This window comes from Megachile rotundata, chromosome 1, assembly GCF_050947335.1.
Source record: "Megachile rotundata isolate GNS110a chromosome 1, iyMegRotu1, whole genome shotgun sequence".
In the NCBI taxonomy this organism is placed as follows: Eukaryota; Metazoa; Arthropoda; class Insecta; order Hymenoptera; family Megachilidae; genus Megachile; species Megachile rotundata.
This window is the reverse complement of record NC_134983.1, coordinates 24,646,358-24,665,858: the sequence shown is the minus strand read 5'-3', so window position 1 is coordinate 24,665,858 and position 19,501 is coordinate 24,646,358. Positions and strand designations below refer to the sequence as shown.

The 19,501-nt window shown below is 32.4% G+C and overlaps 3 protein-coding genes across 17 annotated transcripts in view; 2 read left to right on the top strand and 1 right to left on the bottom strand.

Moving 5' to 3' along the window:
• Positions 1-137: 137 nt before the first annotated feature.
• Positions 138-2,666, top strand: Rtca (RNA 3'-terminal phosphate cyclase). Of its 3 annotated transcripts, none has more exons than XM_012298816.2 (8): positions 138-374; positions 484-568; positions 710-827; positions 941-1,259; positions 1,604-1,745; positions 1,844-1,983; positions 2,062-2,210; positions 2,290-2,511. In XM_012298816.2, exons 1-7 carry the CDS (start codon positions 307-309, stop codon positions 2,189-2,191), a joined length of 1,002 nt encoding a protein of 333 aa, XP_012154206.1. In that variant the 5' UTR covers positions 138-306; the 3' UTR covers positions 2,192-2,210; positions 2,290-2,511. The 3 variants fall into 3 exon arrangements, with proteins under 3 accessions (XP_012154206.1, XP_012154204.1, XP_012154205.1); XM_012298814.2 differs by having other exon boundaries at positions 146-374; positions 2,057-2,210; positions 2,290-2,666; XM_012298815.2 differs by having other exon boundaries at positions 150-404; positions 2,057-2,210; positions 2,290-2,666.
• A 10-nt stretch (positions 2,667-2,676) lies between these two features.
• Alg11 (ALG11 alpha-1,2-mannosyltransferase) lies at positions 2,677-5,289 on the bottom strand. Its single transcript, XM_003700365.3, has 8 exons — positions 4,997-5,289; positions 4,444-4,720; positions 4,128-4,360; positions 3,808-4,025; positions 3,458-3,742; positions 3,123-3,382; positions 2,897-3,031; positions 2,677-2,824 (listed from the first exon to the last, which is right to left on the bottom strand). Exons 2-8 carry the CDS (start codon positions 4,671-4,673, stop codon positions 2,737-2,739), a joined length of 1,449 nt encoding a protein of 482 aa, XP_003700413.2. The 5' UTR covers positions 4,674-4,720; positions 4,997-5,289; the 3' UTR covers positions 2,677-2,736.
• Positions 5,290-5,679: 390 nt separating this feature from the next.
• The window catches only part of ATP7 (copper-transporting ATPase 1), a 23,296-nt gene continuing 9,474 nt past the window's right edge, over positions 5,680-19,501 (top strand). For 3 of the 13 annotated variants that reach the window (XR_013038321.1, XR_013038323.1, XR_013038322.1), the window contains exons 1-15: positions 5,680-5,885; positions 6,885-6,953; positions 7,264-7,318; positions 13,290-13,678; positions 13,760-14,049; positions 14,173-14,394; positions 14,493-14,722; positions 14,824-15,013; positions 15,084-15,317; positions 15,397-16,267; positions 16,356-16,942; positions 17,027-17,230; positions 17,340-17,560; positions 17,640-17,804; positions 19,074-19,209. Coding sequence is in view for 9 of the 13 variants with exons in the window: in XM_076532286.1 (XP_076388401.1) it covers positions 5,873-5,885; positions 6,885-6,953; positions 7,264-7,318; positions 13,290-13,678; positions 13,760-14,049; positions 14,173-14,394; positions 14,493-14,722; positions 14,824-15,013; positions 15,084-15,317; positions 15,397-16,267; positions 16,356-16,942; positions 17,027-17,230; positions 17,340-17,560; positions 17,640-17,804; positions 19,074-19,206 (3,873 nt within the window). In the remaining 4 variants the exon portion in view is untranslated. Of the gene's footprint in view, positions 6,145-6,884; positions 6,954-7,263; positions 7,319-8,019; positions 8,211-9,242; positions 9,371-9,751; positions 9,998-11,803; positions 12,473-12,792; positions 12,954-13,289; positions 13,679-13,759; positions 14,050-14,172; positions 14,395-14,492; positions 14,723-14,823; positions 15,014-15,083; positions 15,318-15,396; positions 16,268-16,355; positions 16,943-17,026; positions 17,231-17,339; positions 17,561-17,639; positions 17,805-18,556; positions 18,773-19,073; positions 19,285-19,501 lie in introns of those variants that run through there. The other 10 variants (XR_013038327.1, XM_076532286.1, XM_012298818.2 and 7 more) reach the window with 10 other exon arrangements.

Genomic DNA, 19,501 nt, shown 5'->3' with positions numbered 1-19,501 from the left:
ACGCTATTTCTGACAATTCTCGAGTATTATAAAAGCTACTAAAGTAAATAAATACCTATCTGCATTTTTGTATTTTACTAATAGCCCCGCTTGCCGCTAGATGATGTTAATGACATTGTTTTCAGAGAGAAAACATGCATAAATATATATTTTAAAAATGTATGTATAAAAGTGTGGCTTTCGAAATATTCTGACCTTTTAAATGAATTACTTTACTATAAGGTATTGTTCATTTTTTGGTATACTAATGTCTGGTGCAACAGTAGGGGGTGGAAATCTCCTCTTTGATTGTTACTTTCTCTAGGGATGCTATATTTACACTTGAATGTACTTGAGTATACCGCCCCTGTATACGCATCACGCACGTGTGAGATGTGAGGCAACATATATGTTATATATTTTATGTATGAATGTATTTAACAAATGCTTTAAAGAGTAAACGATTTCATATTCGTATAAGCCAAAATTATTTATTTATAATAGGATACCACGCATTTGTTACATACTAAATTGTGTCACTCGTAAAATGTCTTCTGCAGTACAAATTGACGGAAGTTTAGGAGAAGGTGTAAGTAGTTTAAAGTTATTCGCTTTATTAATTACATTTGGTTATACTATTGATAAATTTTAGTTTTAATGTTAAAATGTTTTGATATTAAAATTTTAATACTTTTCATAAAAATCTGGAAACATTTCATTTCTGATGCAGGGTGGTCAAGTATTAAGAATAGCACTTTGTTTGAGTGCTCTATATAAAATTCCATTAAAAATTAATAACATACGAGCGGGTCGCCCTAAACCTGGACTTGCAGCACAGCATTTAAAAGGTATATTTTTATAAATCAACATATTTTTATGATTTGTAATTTATGTGAGTTATATTTTTTGTGGATTCTGATTTGTAATTATTTACTTTCTTTTTATTGAAATATTATTACAGGAGTAGAACTATTGAAGAATATGTGCAATGCTGAAGTACAAGGAGACTATATAGGATCAACAGCTTTGGAATTTAAACCCAAGCAACTAAATAGTGATAAAAGAAATAAGTTTTTTATAGATACAGGAACTGCTGGTTGCATTTGTTTGTTAGCTCAAGTAGCTCTACCATGCGCTCTTTTCTTCCCTCAAAGAGTTACATTAATTCTTAAAGGAGGCACAAATGTTCCGATGGGACCACATATAGAATATCTTACTGAAGTGTTGAGACCATTACTTAATAAATTTGGAGCTAATTTTGATTTCAATGTTGTGTCAAGGTATATGTAATATACAGGATGTCCCAATCAAAGTGTGCAACCTGCAAACTATAGGTTCTTTGTAATAAAAGAACTTCAAAAGTTCTTTATCATTTTGTAATCTGCAGCTTTGTTCTCAAGGTATAAGTGATTGAGAATTGGGTATTCCAGGTATGTGAATATATGTTTGTACACGTGAGCACCTATATACTTTTGGCATGAAAAATCTATAGTCTGGAGGTTGTACGTTTTAGCTAGGATATCCTGTATACAAAATATAATTGAAAAAACTGTAATGTTATTAATATTTTACTAGAGGATATACATAATATTAAGAGAAATTAACTTTTTAATAATCAATGGAGGGGTTATTATCCAAAAGGAGGCGGAGAAGTACATTTACACATAGAACCTGTGCATTCATTGAAAGCTGTTACTTTAACTAATCCAGGAATTCCTCGTGATATAGTAGGATGGGCATATGTTGCAGGTGTTGTTCATATTAGAGTATGTATATTACTCGTTATTTTTTCCAACATAAATGCTATGTTACAAATTAAATGTTTCAAAGTGATAGAATAAGTTTTATCTTTTTATTTCTGAAGGAAGCATATAAAATGGCAGACGATGCAAAATCAGTTTTAACAGAAGGTTTGAACAAACATAATATTTCCTTGCCATCAATAAATATTGAAGCTTACAAAGAAGATAAGACAGTAGCTGTTGGTAATGGGTCTGGTATTAAGTAAGATATTTCAATATATGAAGATTTATTTTTTTGTACTTTATATCTAATAATGAAATGTAATTGATTTTAGTATAGTATGTGCAACAACTACTGGATGTGTTTTTGGTGGTTCTGGATTGGGTTCTGGGCGTCAAGAACAAATATCACCAGGTACACAAGCAGCCAAGGAAATTTTGGATACAATTTTAGCAGGATCTTGTGTTGATGATCATGCTCAAGATCAGGTATATTTCCAAAAGCTAATTACGAATAATTACAAAATTTGTTAATGTAATATTGTTATTGTTCATTTTCTTTTTTTAGTTAATAATTTTGATAGCTCTAGCCAAAGGTTTATCCAAAATTAAACTTGGAAGTAAAAAGCTTACTTGCCACACTGAAACTGCTATAAAAGTAGCAGAATTAATGTTGAAGGATTTCAATCTTCGCTTTAAATTATGCGAAAATAAGGATAAAGACAGCATTTCTTATACTTTAGAATGTGAAGGTTGTGGTTATGAAAACAAAAATATATGATAAACAACACTTGCGTGTTTTGTATGGCAATAATTGCTATTTGACTGCAAAGGATATACTCGTATACACACATGTATAGTAGCAATAGCTGTTTGTATTATCGCATAATTTTTTATTTTTCCTTATTTAAATAAATTATGTATCAAGATGTATCTATATAATAAGACATTTCCATAGTTTCTTATAGTTTTATAAAATTACAGATTTAATTATAATTAATTTTTGTAAAAGTTATTATTCCTGTTTTTGTCTGAAGAATGGTTCTATTGTTCTTAAAAATTCTCTTTCAAATATTTCGTCTGAAAATCGGTTTACAGATGCTCTAAAAAAAAAATGATTTATACTCGGTAACGTTGTCTAGAAATATCTTTACACGAAAATGTAAATTGCATACCTAGCAACCATTCTAATTGCTTTACGCTCATCTGGGTGCATATTAATAATATGTGCCATAATTTTTGCATATTCTTCAGCTTCTGTAGCTAAAAATCCGTTTTGAGATCCAGGTTGAGTTACTATTATATCAGCTCTATAATAGTGTATAAATTTGTCATCGTCATTTTAATTTTCGCGTTATGATTACATATGTTGTTGATTATGCAACTTGACTAAGACTTCACCTTGGACCACCAGAAGCATGAGCTACTACAATTAATCCTGCCGCCATGCATTCAACAACACTAATTCCAAAATGCTCGTTCCACATTGTATGTAAACCTATTGTTGCTTTCTGAAATTCAGAGATAAGTTCCGAATAGGGTACATTTAATTTAAATTCCACATTTTCTTCTAACGCAAAGTGTTTAGATAAATCTTGCATGTCTTTCACACGAGTTTCGTCTTCAGAGTTTCGACAGGAACCAATAAGTATTAATCGAACCTGAAAAAATGATATAATATTAATATAATATTTTCTTTTTTTATAATCTGTATTATTAAATTCTATTATAGTTACTTTTTCCCAAACTTCTTCTTTAACGATTGACCTAAGTTCATACATGGCTCTTAACATTAATGGATGATTTTTTTCTGGTCTGAATTGTGCAACGGAAATTATACGAATACTATAAGACTTTTCATCGTCATTAAAAAGAGGTAGTGACGTTAAATGCTTCACATCACATGGTGGATAAATTTTATGAGTTTTCAATGGACATTTCCATATTGTGTTAATGTGCTCTTCGGTCCATGAAGAATTAACCATTATGATTTCAGCCCTCCTGCCAACCCAACCATATATCTGAAGCAATTTTGCATAAATTATAATTCGGAAAATTAATGATTTTATAGTTTTTATATACATACGAGTCCAAATAATTTATAATAAGCAAGTTTGGCAGCTGATAAAAATGGATTTCTTGCTACAACTCTGTTATTAGTATGTGAAATTACTCTTCTGTAAACATGTTTTAACATATCAGTTGAAATTGTCGGATAATGAGTATATGTTGCTACTCGACACCCACCAATATATCTAAATAATGGATACGTAAATGCATAACCCATGGTGTCTATATAAATATCTGAAATTGTATTTTATTATAATTTTAAAACTACGTATAGCTTAATATTAAATATAGTTTAATATGTGAAAAATATACTACAATGATATAAAGTATATTCACCTGGAACAAAATTGTTTAAAGCTTCAATACCTAACCAAATTGATCCTAAACTTTGTCCCAGGATTGTAAAATAAGGGTACATGGTAGCTTCTATCCATTTGCGTCTATGCAAGTATACAAATTCAATTTTGGGTTTAATCTTATAGTTGAATACTTTTTCTGTATTACTAAGAATCTGATCTGGGTGAGCATCAAGATCTCCAGTATAAATGACTATGTGTACATTAGGGTATCTAAGAAAACAGAGTACATTCATTAAAATTACAATATTTACATTTTAATATGTATTAAATAGTCAGTTTAAAAGCTTTTATACCTGTTTTGTATTGCATTAACTGCAGCCCAAAGTACTCTTTCACCACCACCACCAGAATTACAATATGGATGAAAAAAACCTACGACTGTCCTTTTTTCTGACCTTCTGGCCCGTATTTTAGAATATTTTTTTCTCCATGTTATTACCATAATAGGTATAACAATTAATATACATAATACTTTACAAATAGCTATAAGCATTAACATGTTTAACGGTAATGCTATATGCATCTTAATGTGAATCAGAATCAGAATGTGAAACTTATACAATATAAGCCCTGAAAATTAAATAAGATACAGAGTTCTTACACAAATAGAAATTTTGCATAAGAAAATAAAAACTCATGTTTTCATTGTCAATACTGCTAGAAATCTAGTATTATTGTACCACCGTAAATGTTTAACAATTACCAGTTATTTTTCAATAACAGACTTAAGATACCATTCATAAATACATATTTATATAAAAATGTGTTTTGAAAAAGAATTTATACGAGTTATTTTTTTTATTACTACCATGTTTAATGTAACATTGATACTTTGAAAATACGTACCAGCTTTTATAATTCTGAATGAAATTAATAGGAATTTAAAGAATAATATTTGTAAAAATATCAGGTTAACTATCTATAACATATGATCTCCAATACTATATTTTTAAATTATCTACATCAGCTTAGTAATGTGCTAAGTTTGATAAGGTAACAGCTGTTTAGAGTAGATATCATTTCTATATGCCAAATGTACGTATTTGTACAGAAATGTGTATATACATTAATTATGTATATCATACACATAAAAAAATAGAAAGAAACACAGACACAGACTCATTAATTGCGCGCGACATTTTGAAAACGTTTATAGAGAAATAATATAAAAATTTTACAATTTCCTAGAGTTGTATCGTATTTTCTCAATAAAATATAAATTATACGCATAATTTAAGAACTTAACATTAAGTTATATACAATTATATATTGCTTATATTATTAGCATAAGATAATTTATTAAATATATAAAAAATCCATAAATGTTACTTCTTTTATAGCTTTTCCTGAATATTTAATTGCGAGAAAAAATCTAGCATTTTTTTTATTATTTAAATTCGATTTGAATATTTTAAAAATTATTGCTCAATATACTGAATAGTGAATATATAAATAAACTTTTTCGCTTTTTGGTCCTGGGTTCTAATCTTATTTTGCATGTATCCGAGACTAACCAAACCTTTAATATTTTCATTGGCGGCAGTAACAGAAGCACCACTTCGATGTCACAGTACGAAGAGAAACCTATTGTCGGTGTAATGTTGGCACTGACATTCGTGTAGTTTTTATTGAATTTCAAATTACTGCTCAGATCGTAATAAATTTATCAAAAGAAAGTACAATATAATTGTATTATAAATACATATATAGGTTATCATTGTAATGACTCATGAAGGTATTCAGCTAGGATCTTTATAAAGTAGAAGAAAATTCTCTAACCTAACCACATGTTGACACATATTTTTTGCTCGGCTAATTCAAAGTGAGTGTGTGTTTTTAAGCTGAGAGTAGTGAATGAAAAGATTTTATGAGTGATGTGTTCTTTTTTGACGGTATATAGTGTGCATAATAGAGCGAATAGACAAAATATAAGTTATATCTTTTATTTTGATGAAAATATTCTATTCAATTTCGATTCATTGTGAAATCTGTTGGTATGTATTTTTATTTTTGTATTTTGTAAGTTAATGTTCAGCAGTGCTAATTTTGGTTTATTTTTTACATATTAACAAAGTACGAGTTCATTTTATTATATTGTTAATTAATAGTTTCATTGATGTATTAATAGGCATTGTTGATATAGAATTAATATCAGATGTTAATTTATTATCATACATGTATTTTGTTATAGGAGATTGTATAAGAAAGTACTAAATAAAATCATTCGATTTCAATTGTAGATCAAAATGTACACATCTTTCTTTCTATATAGTGCAACTTGGCTATTAAAAATAAATGTTAAATATTTTTCTTTAATAGAGTATTTCTCATACAATTCCCCATTTGTTCAGAATCTACACAAGCAAATATAGTATTTTTAGTAGCGATATTTAAGATGCCAATAAATTTATGAAATTTATGAAATTAAAGGTACATATAAATTTGTATATAATCATTTTGTTACATTTTCAGTCCTTGTATTTTTAAAGAAAAGTTATTAGGTAAAATATAACGATCATCTTTATCTGGAATTCGTTTAAAGGACCTATTGAATTAACAATAAATGATAAAGATATCCAAAATATAGATAGGAAAATGTATGATTCTGAATGATATAAAATAAATGACAGGCATAGGAACATAATTATTTGTGGAATGGTCAATTAAAATTTTGCTATACATTTTAATAAATATTTAAATTATGTATTAATCTACTGATTATGTTATATTGCAGAAGAGATGGAGATAGTTAATGGAAAAAAGTTAATAGAAGATGATCATGAACTTGAGAAAATTAACACAGGTAATTCGGATTTTTTAAATAATATATTATTTATTTATTTATTTGTAATTTATATGAGTATAAAGCATAAGCAGTAATTGATCCTTTCATTATTAGCGATATCTAGATCCTAACATTAAATAGTATTTAAGTAGTGCATAGTGTCACATATAAAATTTGTTGAAGGAATTGATAGAGCCACTGAAAAAATCAATCTTATCTGGAAATGTATCGGAGCATTTTGATATTCGATACTATGTCAATATTTAAGTGCAGAGAATGTTTATACATATGTATCACAGAAATTGATATTTGATTATTGTTCTTATAGGACGAACCGACGAAGGGAAAGCAAAAGAAGCAAACATAGCAGCCACAAAGAAAAAGTAAGCAGTTATATTTTTATGTTAATAAGAATAAGAAAAGATCTTGTTTTAAATTAAATATGACGTATCAATGTTTGTTTATTTACATCGTTATAAGAAAGCAAATATTTGGTACCTGTTTGAAATGGAAAATGTTAGAATACAAATTACTGTTTGGTTAATCATTATTTTAGTATGTATACTGTTGATATTTTTATCATTTAATTACTTAAATACTTTCAACCAACCAAGGTTAAGTAAATTTTCTGTCAGCATTGTTGCTTACTACTCATTTATGTTGTTAGTTTAAACTCGGTAACGAATTATATCTGTGTTTGTAGATACGATAGCAACTTTATTCTGGCAATTTGGACAAATAGCCTTTACCTAGAATATTTAAAAAGAAAAATATCGTATAAGCGTTATTCGTGATCAGAGAGCGATACAAATAATTTCTACCGAATTGCATAAATTGCATAAACGTGTTTTACAAATTATTCTTAGATGATAGAAAAAGAAGAATAGAAGAATGCTATTGAGCGCTCACGTTTCAACGAACGCGATGATTCGCAATGGTGATATTTTCTAATCAAAGCATAGGATAGATCGTTTATCGAAATTCGATCGCCATCTATTGATCTGTTAAAAACTCGAAGCAAATGCGTTTCCTCTTCTCTGCAGTGTAAATTCAATTTCATTATGACGGCTATTAGCGACGATACTCTAATCGTAAATTCGAAAAGATTTTATTTAAATTTCGACAATCGCAATTGTTAATAATAAGTGGTTAAAGCATTTCAATTAGTGCAGTGAAATTACAAAAACATTACGCTAACAAAGGAAAAATCTAACTCGTAATGTCGAAAGTTTTTAGTAGCTGCAAATACAGGTTTTTGGATTCTTCGAAAAGCTGGTAAGTTACATGTATCTCGCAAAGATAACAATTGACTCTTACTGTAAATCTTTTAAATAGGTTTGTTTAATTAGATTTGTACATTACATAAGGGAAAATTAGAAATTTTTATATGAACCAGATTTATACCCATGTATATATAATCAATAACATTATAAGATGGCTTGAAATCATAGTAAGGCATTGTAATTGCATATTCTAATAGAATTAAACGGTGAGTCAATTCGTTCTTTTATCGTTCCTTTGTTGATAATTCCTTACAAAGCGAATGTACCGGGGTCGTTCGTCGGTCAAACGATCATCCATTTATTAGTTCCTTTGTTCGAAAGTCTATTGTTCGCGGGAGCCTGCGAATAAGTAAAAATGGATAAATGGTTTTTGATTTGACGCGATTAGAAAAACAACGAAACGATACGGTGAAAAAAACTTGTATCGATATACATAACTAGAACACGCCTTTCTCTTCGATCGTGCGATGCCTAAACTATTCTCAGCTGCATGGAAGTAATACGTGTATCTTGTTCCATTGAAACACGCGTTTCCGTGCCAGCTTCTGATCGTATTTACCAAGTGTTTGTTCCCGAGCAATGTCACTTCTAATTTCTTTCCTCGCGATTCGTGTGCATCTCTTTCTAATTTCTAATTTTCTATTTTTTAATTTCTAATTTTCTAAGTTATCTGTTACAATTTCGATTCGTTTCGAACTCTTCCGCCAATTTCATCGAAAACATTATTGATTCAGATTCATTTCGAAGCGTAAATAAGGAAACGAAGCGAAGGTTTGCGGTTTGCCAAGTTTCTGAAAGTTGTACTTCGAGTATTAGATATGATTCGTTTAGCATCCAGACCGAACTCGTGATATATATGAATCAGGATTCGCAGCATATCTTGATGCGACGCGACTACAAAATACAACGGGTCGTTAGTTAGTTACGACTTAATGAAAATACTGTTTCTTGTTTATAGTAACGCGCGGAAAGATAAAAGGATCGTGACAATCGGCAAAAGTGCACGTAATTCGAGATAATCGAGAATGTGTGTGCAAGCTTCATTTGGGTTTTCGAAAGGAAACAGATCAAGCGGTAAAGGCGACAAGTACCTATCGCTGTCTTCTCGATTCGTCAGTTTTCAAGAATATCTCACGAAATAAATGTTGACAGGTGAATTATCAGATCACGAAACGAAACAATTAAGTGCAGTCTTGTTGTGTCGTCACCCACGATATCGCCACCCATTATACATAGCAGTGAATTGCCACGCGTTCTACCGTCATATATTGCATCGCCACATCGACTTATATCTAGAATATGTTAATCGTTCAAATATTTCTTTTCGAATGCATAAAACGGAAGCAAGTATGTATTTGGAATAACAACGTTAGCGAGAACGTCGTTAATGCCGCTGTACATACAGTTGCCATAACGCAAAATTTGCTTTTGCGCTACTTGGATGATTGAACAGATAAACAACAGCAAAGTAAACACTGTAACTTGTTTCCTTCCACCGTATTGTATAAAAGAACCGACAAATCGACCCAACTGTCGTATAATTAATATGTCGAGGACGCGATAACGGTGAAGCACTTATGCTCGATTATATTCCATTTTCTATAAATTTTCGTTACCAGTAGTACAGCAGGAAAAAATCAGTGCAAAGTATGGAAACTGTGAATCGACGAAAATGAATCGGTTGAGAATGACATTTGCCGTACCTTTCGTGCATAGAACTATATCGTTCGATGTTCGTCAGAAATTTTCTTCGAAGGCTGAAAGCGTCAGACTGATAGGGTTAGTATACTTTTCTTTATTTCCGATTTCAAACTAGAGGTGAAAATAAAACGCGTACGAAATCAAATATTTATTTGCCGAGTTAACCGTTAGATTTCTGGATCACGCGATTTGATAACGCTATTTGTACATACTATTTATTTCATTCGAATTAAAGCTATTTAATGCGTTGTCCGATATAGTAATAGAGATTTCACTGCGATACGGGACAGTATGGATCATCAAGGATACTGACACGTAGATTGTTCTACCGATACGCGGTAAGAACGATTAAAGGCACGAATTATTGTTCTGGACGATAAGAATTATCAGAAACAATTTCTGGATATCAAAATATCCTTTCATTTATTTTACATTGTTAGTACAGTAGCAATATTTCGTTTATGTTAGCAATTTTATTCGTTCTCTTGTCTACCAAATTATTCTCATTGATTTTTACATCATACTCTCTAATATCTCTGACTTATAAATATTTATAACTTTAATTTATATCTCTCTTCGTTTTTTATCAATATCTGTATCTCTGATTGTATTGTAATCACTTTTATCTCTGATTATTAGTTCCCACTGATTAAGTATTTCCCTACATTCGAGTGCTCGGGACCTCGAAGCTTTCTTGCAAATATATAGGTTTACAGTTGTCAAATGCAACTCGTGATAATATAACGAATAGCGATAAAACACACGACGAAGGTAGTAAAAGGTACCAATTCTATTTCACAATCTCGGACAATTCGCTCTTAATATTTCCAAATTTTTATCTGGCCTGCCTATAATAGTTATGTTTTCATTACGCTTATTTATCTTTGATATTTTCTTTAATTATTCGATGAAATTATTCTTTTAATTATTTGACTTGTTAATAGCCATTTATTCCAGTAATTTAAGTAAGTAATAGCGAAATCAACGAAAGTATCGCGAGCAGAAAGTGTGACGGCCGCTTTCTTTTCTACCGTTCCTCTTTAAGCGTACATATTAGATGAAAGTGTTTACGTTGCAAATGCTTAAATGTTCGTCAGAAAATTAGAGGATCAATTTTTTAAATCTAAACTACAGTGGAGTATATTTCTATATAGTAGAGAAGTGTCACACACCACTGTAGACGGTTGACAATTTAAGAAACTTAAATTGCCCGAAATGTATCTCGGTCGAGTCATCCGAAAAAGATAGCTATTAAAAAATGGCAAAACGATATATCGGATATATTGCAGGTAGCTGGAACGGGTCGGTGTCACGGATCGGTCCTGATGATCGAATCGTGGCAAGATCTGCAGCAAAACAAAAAGCAAAGTATCGTGTGTCGTGTGCAAGCGGCTCGATGGTTGTAGGAAAACGCGAAGACGATTGAGTGCCGTGAGCAAAAACCCGGAATCGAGAGCTGGTCTACGTGCCGCGGCCCGATTACACCAGTTATCAGTCGTTCGTTCGGTGATATCAATTCGAGTCGAGCCGTGGTCTTGTGGTTCGTTTACGATCACCCCACTTATCGCGAACGTTCTTCCATTTCCCTGTTCGAGAAACGTACTTCTCCTAATAAGGAAACTCGATGATCCTTCGGAGATCGTCAACGAATCTTTACTAACGAATTGCTACGCTTGGCGACGTGAGTGAACGTCGGGTGAACCTTTGCAAATTGTTCAAGAGGAACAATCACTCTAAATGGTTTCAAACTTCTTTACCGATATATACTCAACTAGATGCAATTTTAGTTTTACTACTACTACTTCAACGATACACTGCAAACAATCATGCCTATTTATAAGATAATGTACAATATTATACAAGGATTTGTTTGCTGATCAACTGCTTCGAGTTATTAGCGTTGCGATTCAGTCACAACGAGATTAAGCGTAGATCGATTAGATCGCTGCGCAAAGTCCAAGAATTTCATTTATTCTTCTTATTTACTGTCGATACTTTGTCTATAATCTTATTGTACAAGAGAATTTCAATGTTAAACGATTAAACTTTATTGTATCTTACGCGTAGAAATAAGATATTAATAACAATTCTTTCTCGATTCAATGCGATAAAACGATTCCGTGCTTATTTTTCGATAATAATATTTCGACTTTCATTTATAGAACATATGGAGCGTGATCGTTTATCTTTGAAACATTTTATGCATTTTATTCAACTTTGGGTAAATTTTTCTACGCGCGAGCGTATGGAATAAAATTTGAAAAGTTGAAATTAACCGGATTGGTTGTCAGAGTGCAAAGGGTTAAACGTGACAACGTTTATCGGCTAAAATATTATAAATAATTGATCGTCGTATGACGAATAAAATTCATTCGAACGGTATTCGAATCGAACCGTTGCGGTTCATTGTGCAATACCGTGTGTGATCGGTCCTAAAGACAACTTATTCTTTCGGAACAAATCACGAGAAAGTTTCTCCTAATTAGCTAGTAAGATGGACGATGATACGCAACTTTTGATCGAAAAAGAATATGGAGCAATAAATATGCTCTGGTAAGATTTTATTCGATCATTCTTCTTTCTGCTATCGTCGATTGAAATTGTCACAAAATGGAATTTAATGTTTCCACGATATTACATTTCCCAAATTTGTATGGGTCAAAACCCACTTTTCCACGATTTACTTGACTGTGATACAAATCGTTTGAAAATCTAACGAAATACAATTTTTTTGCACTTAAAAAATGTACGATATCGATTGTTTATGTGTTTCAATAAAAATCCAAAGACATTTTATCCTCTTGGGTTTACCGAATGCTAACGATTGGTAATTTCAATGACATAAAACGACAAATTTAGTTCCGTTCGAGATAAGGCACAAGAGAAAAATAAGCGTAACGCATTGCGGTTTTGCTATCGCTGCTTTTAAAACGTGCCTCGATAATCTACAATTACGCCATTCGTTAACAACGATTGATGGTTCGTACAAGGAATAACCGACGTAATTGGAGGCAAATGCGTTTCCTCGCTTAGGGTTAATTATTTAAATAATATTTTGATTGCATCGTATGTTCAAAAAATTCTTCACTATGACAAATAGATTATGCGCGTTAAAATGCAACTTCCGGGGTGATACACTGAAGAGCGCTTGAAGAGCGTTCAATTTTTAATCGTTTATATTTCTGAAACGAGACCTCGAATCGCGAAACGTTAACTGTTAAATGTTAATTTATTTTGTCGATTAATTAAATGGTTATTTATTAATATCGAGAGAAAGTAAATGTGACTGGTCATGCATGTAATAGTTGAAAAACCGTGTTTATGGATCGCATCGTAGTTATCGAGAATATTGAATTGGATTGTTATTCAGGGATGGCGAGGAGGACGCCGATTACGAGAATGACACACCTTGTGCTTCCCGAATGCAACCTAGCGCATCGGTGAAGATTAACATCGATGGTATGAGATGTCAAAGCTGCGTGAAGAACATCGAAAGAACGATCGGTGATCGACCGGGGGTGGTGAACATCAAGGTAGTCCTGGAAGAAAAGACTGCTTACATCGAATATAATACAGTGGAAACTACGGCCAGTCGGTTAGTTGAAGCTATAGAAGATATGGGTTTTACGGCTTCCTTGTGCGGAGATGAAAACAGCTCTGTCGAAAACGAACGAAATGGTTCTTTGCAGTCCAGCATTAGCCATTGTAGCATACACGTTGATGGAATTACTTGTATGTCTTGCGTCAAAAGTATTACAGGTACTGCATCCTTATGAAAGATCTTTATTAGTTAAATACAAGCCCATTATTCTCCATTAAACAACTTTTATCTATTTACAGATGTTTTATCGGAGAAACCAGGAATAAAGGAGGTGAATGTCAGCTTGGAAAAGGAAGCAAAAGTTTCCTACAACGACAACGAAGTTACGGCTGAACAAATAGCAAAGTATATCGAAGAAATGGGTTTTACCGCAGTCGTGAAAGAAATAAATGGCAAGAGTCTTGATGCCATGGTAAACGTGCCATTGAAAAACAATAATGTAGAAAATGGTGATGTATCGTTTCAAGTAAACGGCGGAGGTGACGTGAAAGCTCAGTCTCAATTGACAAAATGTTTTTTACACATAACGGTAAACATTTTCGTAATATGGTAACAATATATCTCGCGTTCTATTATAATAATTAATTATTTCATTTTCAACGTACAACAGTACGGTATCAATAATTATTATTATTATGGATTTCGTTTTAAGGGAATGACTTGCGCTTCCTGTGTTGCTGCTATAGAAAAACATTGTAAAAAATTGTATGGCGTAAGCAACATCTTGGTAGCATTGATGGCAGCCAAAGCAGAAGTCATGTTTGATCCCGATAAAATAAGAGCAAGTGATATTGCTGCTAGTATATCCGAACTGGGCTTTCCGACCACGTTGATAGAAGAACCAGGGACAGGAGAAGGAGAGATTGAATTAAAAGTAAATCTTATCGAATATTTTAATGAAATTATTTTTCTTCGAATATACGCTAAAACGTGTAAGTTTCATTCTAAGTATATGTAATATCGTTTTTCCAGATTATGGGTATGACATGCGCCTCTTGCGTAAATAAGATAGAGTCGACTGTAAAAAAATTGCCAGGTGTTCTCTCGGCTGCTGTTGCGCTAGCAACTCAGCGAGGTAAATTTAGATACGACGTAGAGAAAATTGGTGTTAGAGACATTATCGAATGCATTAACAAGTTGGGTTTCAACGCTACATTGTTTAGTAATAAAGATAAGGAGAACAGAGATTATTTAGATCAAAAGTAAGTGTCTCGAGAGAACTCTGTTTAAAATGTTTTTCGAGAGTAGCTACATAGATATTTTCTACGTAAGATGATACCTACATGTTCTGTTACTTTTTCAGAGAAGAAATAAATAAATGGCGAGCAGCATTTTTAGTATCTTTAATTTTTGGCATACCATGTATGCTAGCTATGACTTATTTTATGGTTATTATGTCCGTGGACGAGAAAACGCACGAAGACATGTGCTGTATCGTACCTGGTCTTTCTTGGGAAAACTTGATTCTTTTTATATTTTCTACACCGGTCCAGGTACTTGTCAATTGTTTCTTACGCGAATATTAGAAATTTAATAGATTATTTGAACGTATAATGTTTACAGTTTTTTGGTGGCTGGCATTTTTACGTACAAGCTTATAAGGCTTTAAAACACGGTACAACCAACATGGACGTTTTAATTTCTATGACCACCACGATCTCTTATTTATATTCCGTTGCTGTACTTACAGCAGCTATGATAATGCAGGAACATGTTAGTCCTCAAACATTTTTTGATACTCCTCCCATGTTACTGGTATTTATTAGTTTAGGAAGATGGTTGGAGCACGTTGCAAAGGTGAGCAGGTTTGTTTCTCTCGTTCGCTAGGTTATTACGATAATTAATAAAATCATAAGACAATGTTTTTGCTTTTCAGGGCAAAACTTCGGAAGCTCTGTCAAAGTTGTTGTCGTTAAAAGCAACGGATGCTGTTCTAGTTCACCTAGGTCCTAACAATGAGATACTGTCTGAGCGTTTAATCAGTATAGATTTGGTACAACGAGGTGACGTATTGAAAGTAGTACCAGGTGCCAAAGTTCCTGTTGACGGTAGAGTTCTCTCAGGACAGTCTACCTGCGACGAGAGTCTAATAACTGGAGAAAGTATGCCAGTGCCAAAAAGAAAAGGGTCAATTGTCATTGGCGGCTCGATAAATCAAAATGGGCCATTATTAATTACTGCCACGCACACGGGAGAACACACGACATTGGCACAAATAGTTCGTTTAGTGGAAGAGGCACAGACGAATAAAGCGCCTATACAACATTTAGCCGATAAAATAGCCGGTTATTTCATTCCACTCGTTATAGCCGTTTCTATTGTAACCTTATTCATCTGGATCATAGTGGGATACATCAATATAAATAAATTACCGATTTCGCACAACGATCAGATAAATAAACATGGAATGAACAGAGAGGAAATAATATTTCAGTACGCTTTTCGAAGCGCACTTTCTGTGCTAGCAATCGCCTGTCCATGCGCGTTAGGATTAGCTACGCCAACTGCCGTGATGGTCGGCACCGGTGTCGGTGCGCTAAACGGTATTTTAATAAAAGGTGCTGAACCTTTAGAGAATGCGCACAAAGTTAAGTGCATCGTGTTCGATAAAACTGGCACTATCACGCATGGTGTGCCAATGGTAACAAAAATAAGTCTTTTCGCGAACGAAAAGATTTGCCCATTAGCAAAATTTTTAGTTATCGTTTGTACGGCTGAAACGAATAGCGAGCATCCTATTGCATCGGGTAAGCTTCCAAACGTTCACGTGTACAGAATGTTGATAATATATTTTTTACACTTTTTAATTTTTTCATTATTTTTATGTTTTTGAAGCTATTGTCAGATACGTAAGAGAAACAATTGGGTCTGATGCAACTGGACAGTGTACAAATATTCAGGTAGTCGCTGGTTGTGGACTCAAGTGTAAAGTATCGCATATTTCAACGTCTCTAGCCACCGCTTTAAAGTCTGAAAAAATCGTCAACTATATGAATCAAGTCGAAAAGTTGTCTTCTGGAACGTGCACCTTGAACGAAGTATCTATCGATGTTGTATCTGTAGCGTGCTCGAGCCAAGAGAGACAGAATATAGATTTGGAATTGTTGCTGAGTCCAGACTCCCATGGCGATCAAACTAATTCAGATGACGTCTACGAAATTTGTATCGGTAACAGGGAATGGATGAGAAGAAATGCTGTAAATATACCTTCAGAGGTAGAGTCGAAAATGACGAGCGAAGAAGATTTAGGTCATACCGCGGTTTTAGCTGCAGTGAATAACGTATTAGTGGCAATGATCAGCGTCGCTGATACGGTCAAGCCAGAAGCTCATCTGGCAATTTATACTTTAAAGAAAATGGGTTTGGAGGTGATTCTCTTAACAGGAGATAACAGAAAAACTGCTGCCTCTATTGCTAGACAAGTGAGCTTCACTTTTTTTCTGACCAGTTTATTTATCATACACAATTTTTTTCATTATTTTATGCATTATTTATTAATTATATAGGTTGGTATTAGTAGAGTATTTGCAGAAGTACTACCTTCGCATAAAGTTGCAAAAATTCAACGCCTACAAGATCAAGGCTTAAGAGTTGCGATGGTAGGAGATGGCGTAAATGATAGCCCTGCTCTCGCTCAATCGGACGTGGGTATAGCAATATCATCGGGTACAGATGTTGCTGTAGAAGCTGCGGATGTAGTTCTTATGCGAGTAAGTTAACAAGATTTCTTTAGATTTTATTTATTTGGAACGTGTCAAGCTATCCTACATCACTGACAAAATATGTGTAATAACTCAAGTATGTATTAATGCTTTTTAGAATGATCTTCTGGATGTCATTGCGTGTCTGGATTTGTCGCGAAAAACAGTTCGCCGTATTAGACTGAATTTCTTATTCGCTAGTATTTATAATCTGTTAGGTATTCCTATCGCCGCTGGAATTTTTAGTTCTTTTGGATTCTTTTTACAACCTTGGATGTCATCAGCGGCGATGGCATTAAGTTCTGTATCAGTGGTTGGAAGTTCTTTGTTACTCAAATTGTGAGTATTAAGCGATAAAGAATAATTCTAACAAGTATAGGAATGAAAAACTAAAAACGTAAATTGCGATGTTTCGTAGATACCGTAAGCCAACAAAAGCAAAGTTGGAAACTCCAGAATATTTAACAGCAATGCGTGCCCATTCTACAGCGAGAATGATAGATTTGGACACGATATCTCTTCATCGTGGTTTAGACGATTCGGTAATGCCTATTATGCACAGATCAACATCGACGTTATCCAGGTATGGTCAGACAACATCTATGCTTTCAAAGTTCCTGCGGAACTATAACAATCCTACCGCTTGATGGGACTACGGCAACGTAATTTTAATATGTAAAAGAGTTATTTATCTTCTTGATTTTGTAACATACTAATACCGAGGTGTTAGGTTTTGTTTGACTTTGCGCGCTTGCTGTTTATCAGTTATCACTATTGTGTCATACTAACGGAAACAGTGAAATTATTAATTAGCTGAAAATCATCAGTCGAATCAGATAAAAATTATAATAAAATTACTAACCTAATTGTAATATATAATACCTTTCCGTCACGATTAAAACGGGCTGTGAACTTAGAAATGATATATTAAAAAAAGAAGACAATTTTAATATAATAACATTTGTAATTATTACACTACGTGTAACGTGTTCACTTTTGCGAAATATTTTAGTTTTTTTGGTAAATAAAATTTTGTTCTTTAATTAAATATAATTGTAACAATATAAGACTGAACAAAAGGAATTTTGATAATTTCTTAATAGTTTTATGTAATCTACAAGATAAATTAATTGTAAATATTATGCCAAATATAAGCAGTAATTTAATAATATGTAAAGTTGATTATTGTCAATTAATACTATATACCGACTTTATTTAATTCTACAATAATGTATTATATTGTGTAAAAATTGTACAAAAATAAGTATGCTTTTTAAATAGGAAAGTTATTTGCTAAATAATTTACCTAATCCGAAAAATTTGCTTGTTTTTCAGTCTTTAATTTGCATATTCCTTTGCATGCTTCTGCATTTATTTTCTTTGAAATTTATATGTGTAAGCTTCTTGGAAGGTTCAAAATACTGCAACTACATCTGAGAAGGCACTGCGGCACAAGTTTTCTATTGGTTAAAATAAGAATGGTGTGCGATTACAGCATCTTTATTCTTGGGTTAATTTCGCAGTGTATTTGCATTAATCTGCTTACAACAGGTAGTATAGACTATGAAATCAAAATGTATATAAAGTATGTCGTGACTAACTTGATTACTGAATCTGTGTTTCATCAAATTTAATATTGATAGTACTCTATTTAGTTTTATTGTGTATTATTTGTACTATCTATTTTGTTTTATCTAATACAAAATAAGAAATTAAATCAAAATTATGAATTAAGTATAAATCACCTTTAAACATGAAGTAAGGTAATTGTACGTATTGAAGCATTCATTGATATTTCAATGTTTTATTGGATACTTTAATAATTGCTGTTTACTATTATATTCAATTACAGATTATTCAGAAAATCTAAAGACGATTTAGAGGGTCGACTTCTTGGTGGAGATGTTGATGAAATTGACTTGGTAACTGATTTTTCTGGTTATCGAAAAAACGTAAAAAGTGATACAAGTATAACACCGTTGTGACACGTAAGAACGTTTCTTTTTTAAATATGTAATTTAGCCATGTACATTTATTGTTGATGACATAATGACTTGACAGAAGATCAACATTTTGCAAACATTTTTCCATAATCATCTGCTAGGAGTTAAATTTTTAATTTTATTTAATCGATATTATAAGATAATTGTTATTTCTAAATTCCTCCGAACTTTCTTTGAAATTACACTTTTTATGAAAATTAGTAAAATATAAAAGATGACAATAGTGTTTTTATTCATTCATAATTTATTTCTTTTTTGTGAGGTCGGTTAATAGTAT

Coding starts and splice junctions, on each gene's coding strand:
- Rtca (XM_012298814.2), top strand. CDS start 307: ATGCTATATTTACACTTGAATGTACTTGAGTATACCGCCCCTGTATAC. Junction 375..483: donor GCATCACGCACGTGTGAGAT/GTGAGGCAACAT, acceptor TATTTATAATAG/GATACCACGCATTTGTTACA. Junction 1,984..2,056: donor GGTAATGGGTCTGGTATTAA/GTAAGATATTTC, acceptor AATTGATTTTAG/TATAGTATGTGCAACAACTA.
- Alg11 (XM_003700365.3), bottom strand. CDS start 4,673: ATGCATATAGCATTACCGTTAAACATGTTAATGCTTATAGCTATTTGT. Junction 4,026..4,127: donor TTTAAACAATTTTGTTCCAG/GTGAATATACTT, acceptor ATACAATTTCAG/ATATTTATATAGACACCATG. Junction 2,825..2,896: donor GCAATTAGAATGGTTGCTAG/GTATGCAATTTA, acceptor TTTTTTTTTTAG/AGCATCTGTAAACCGATTTT.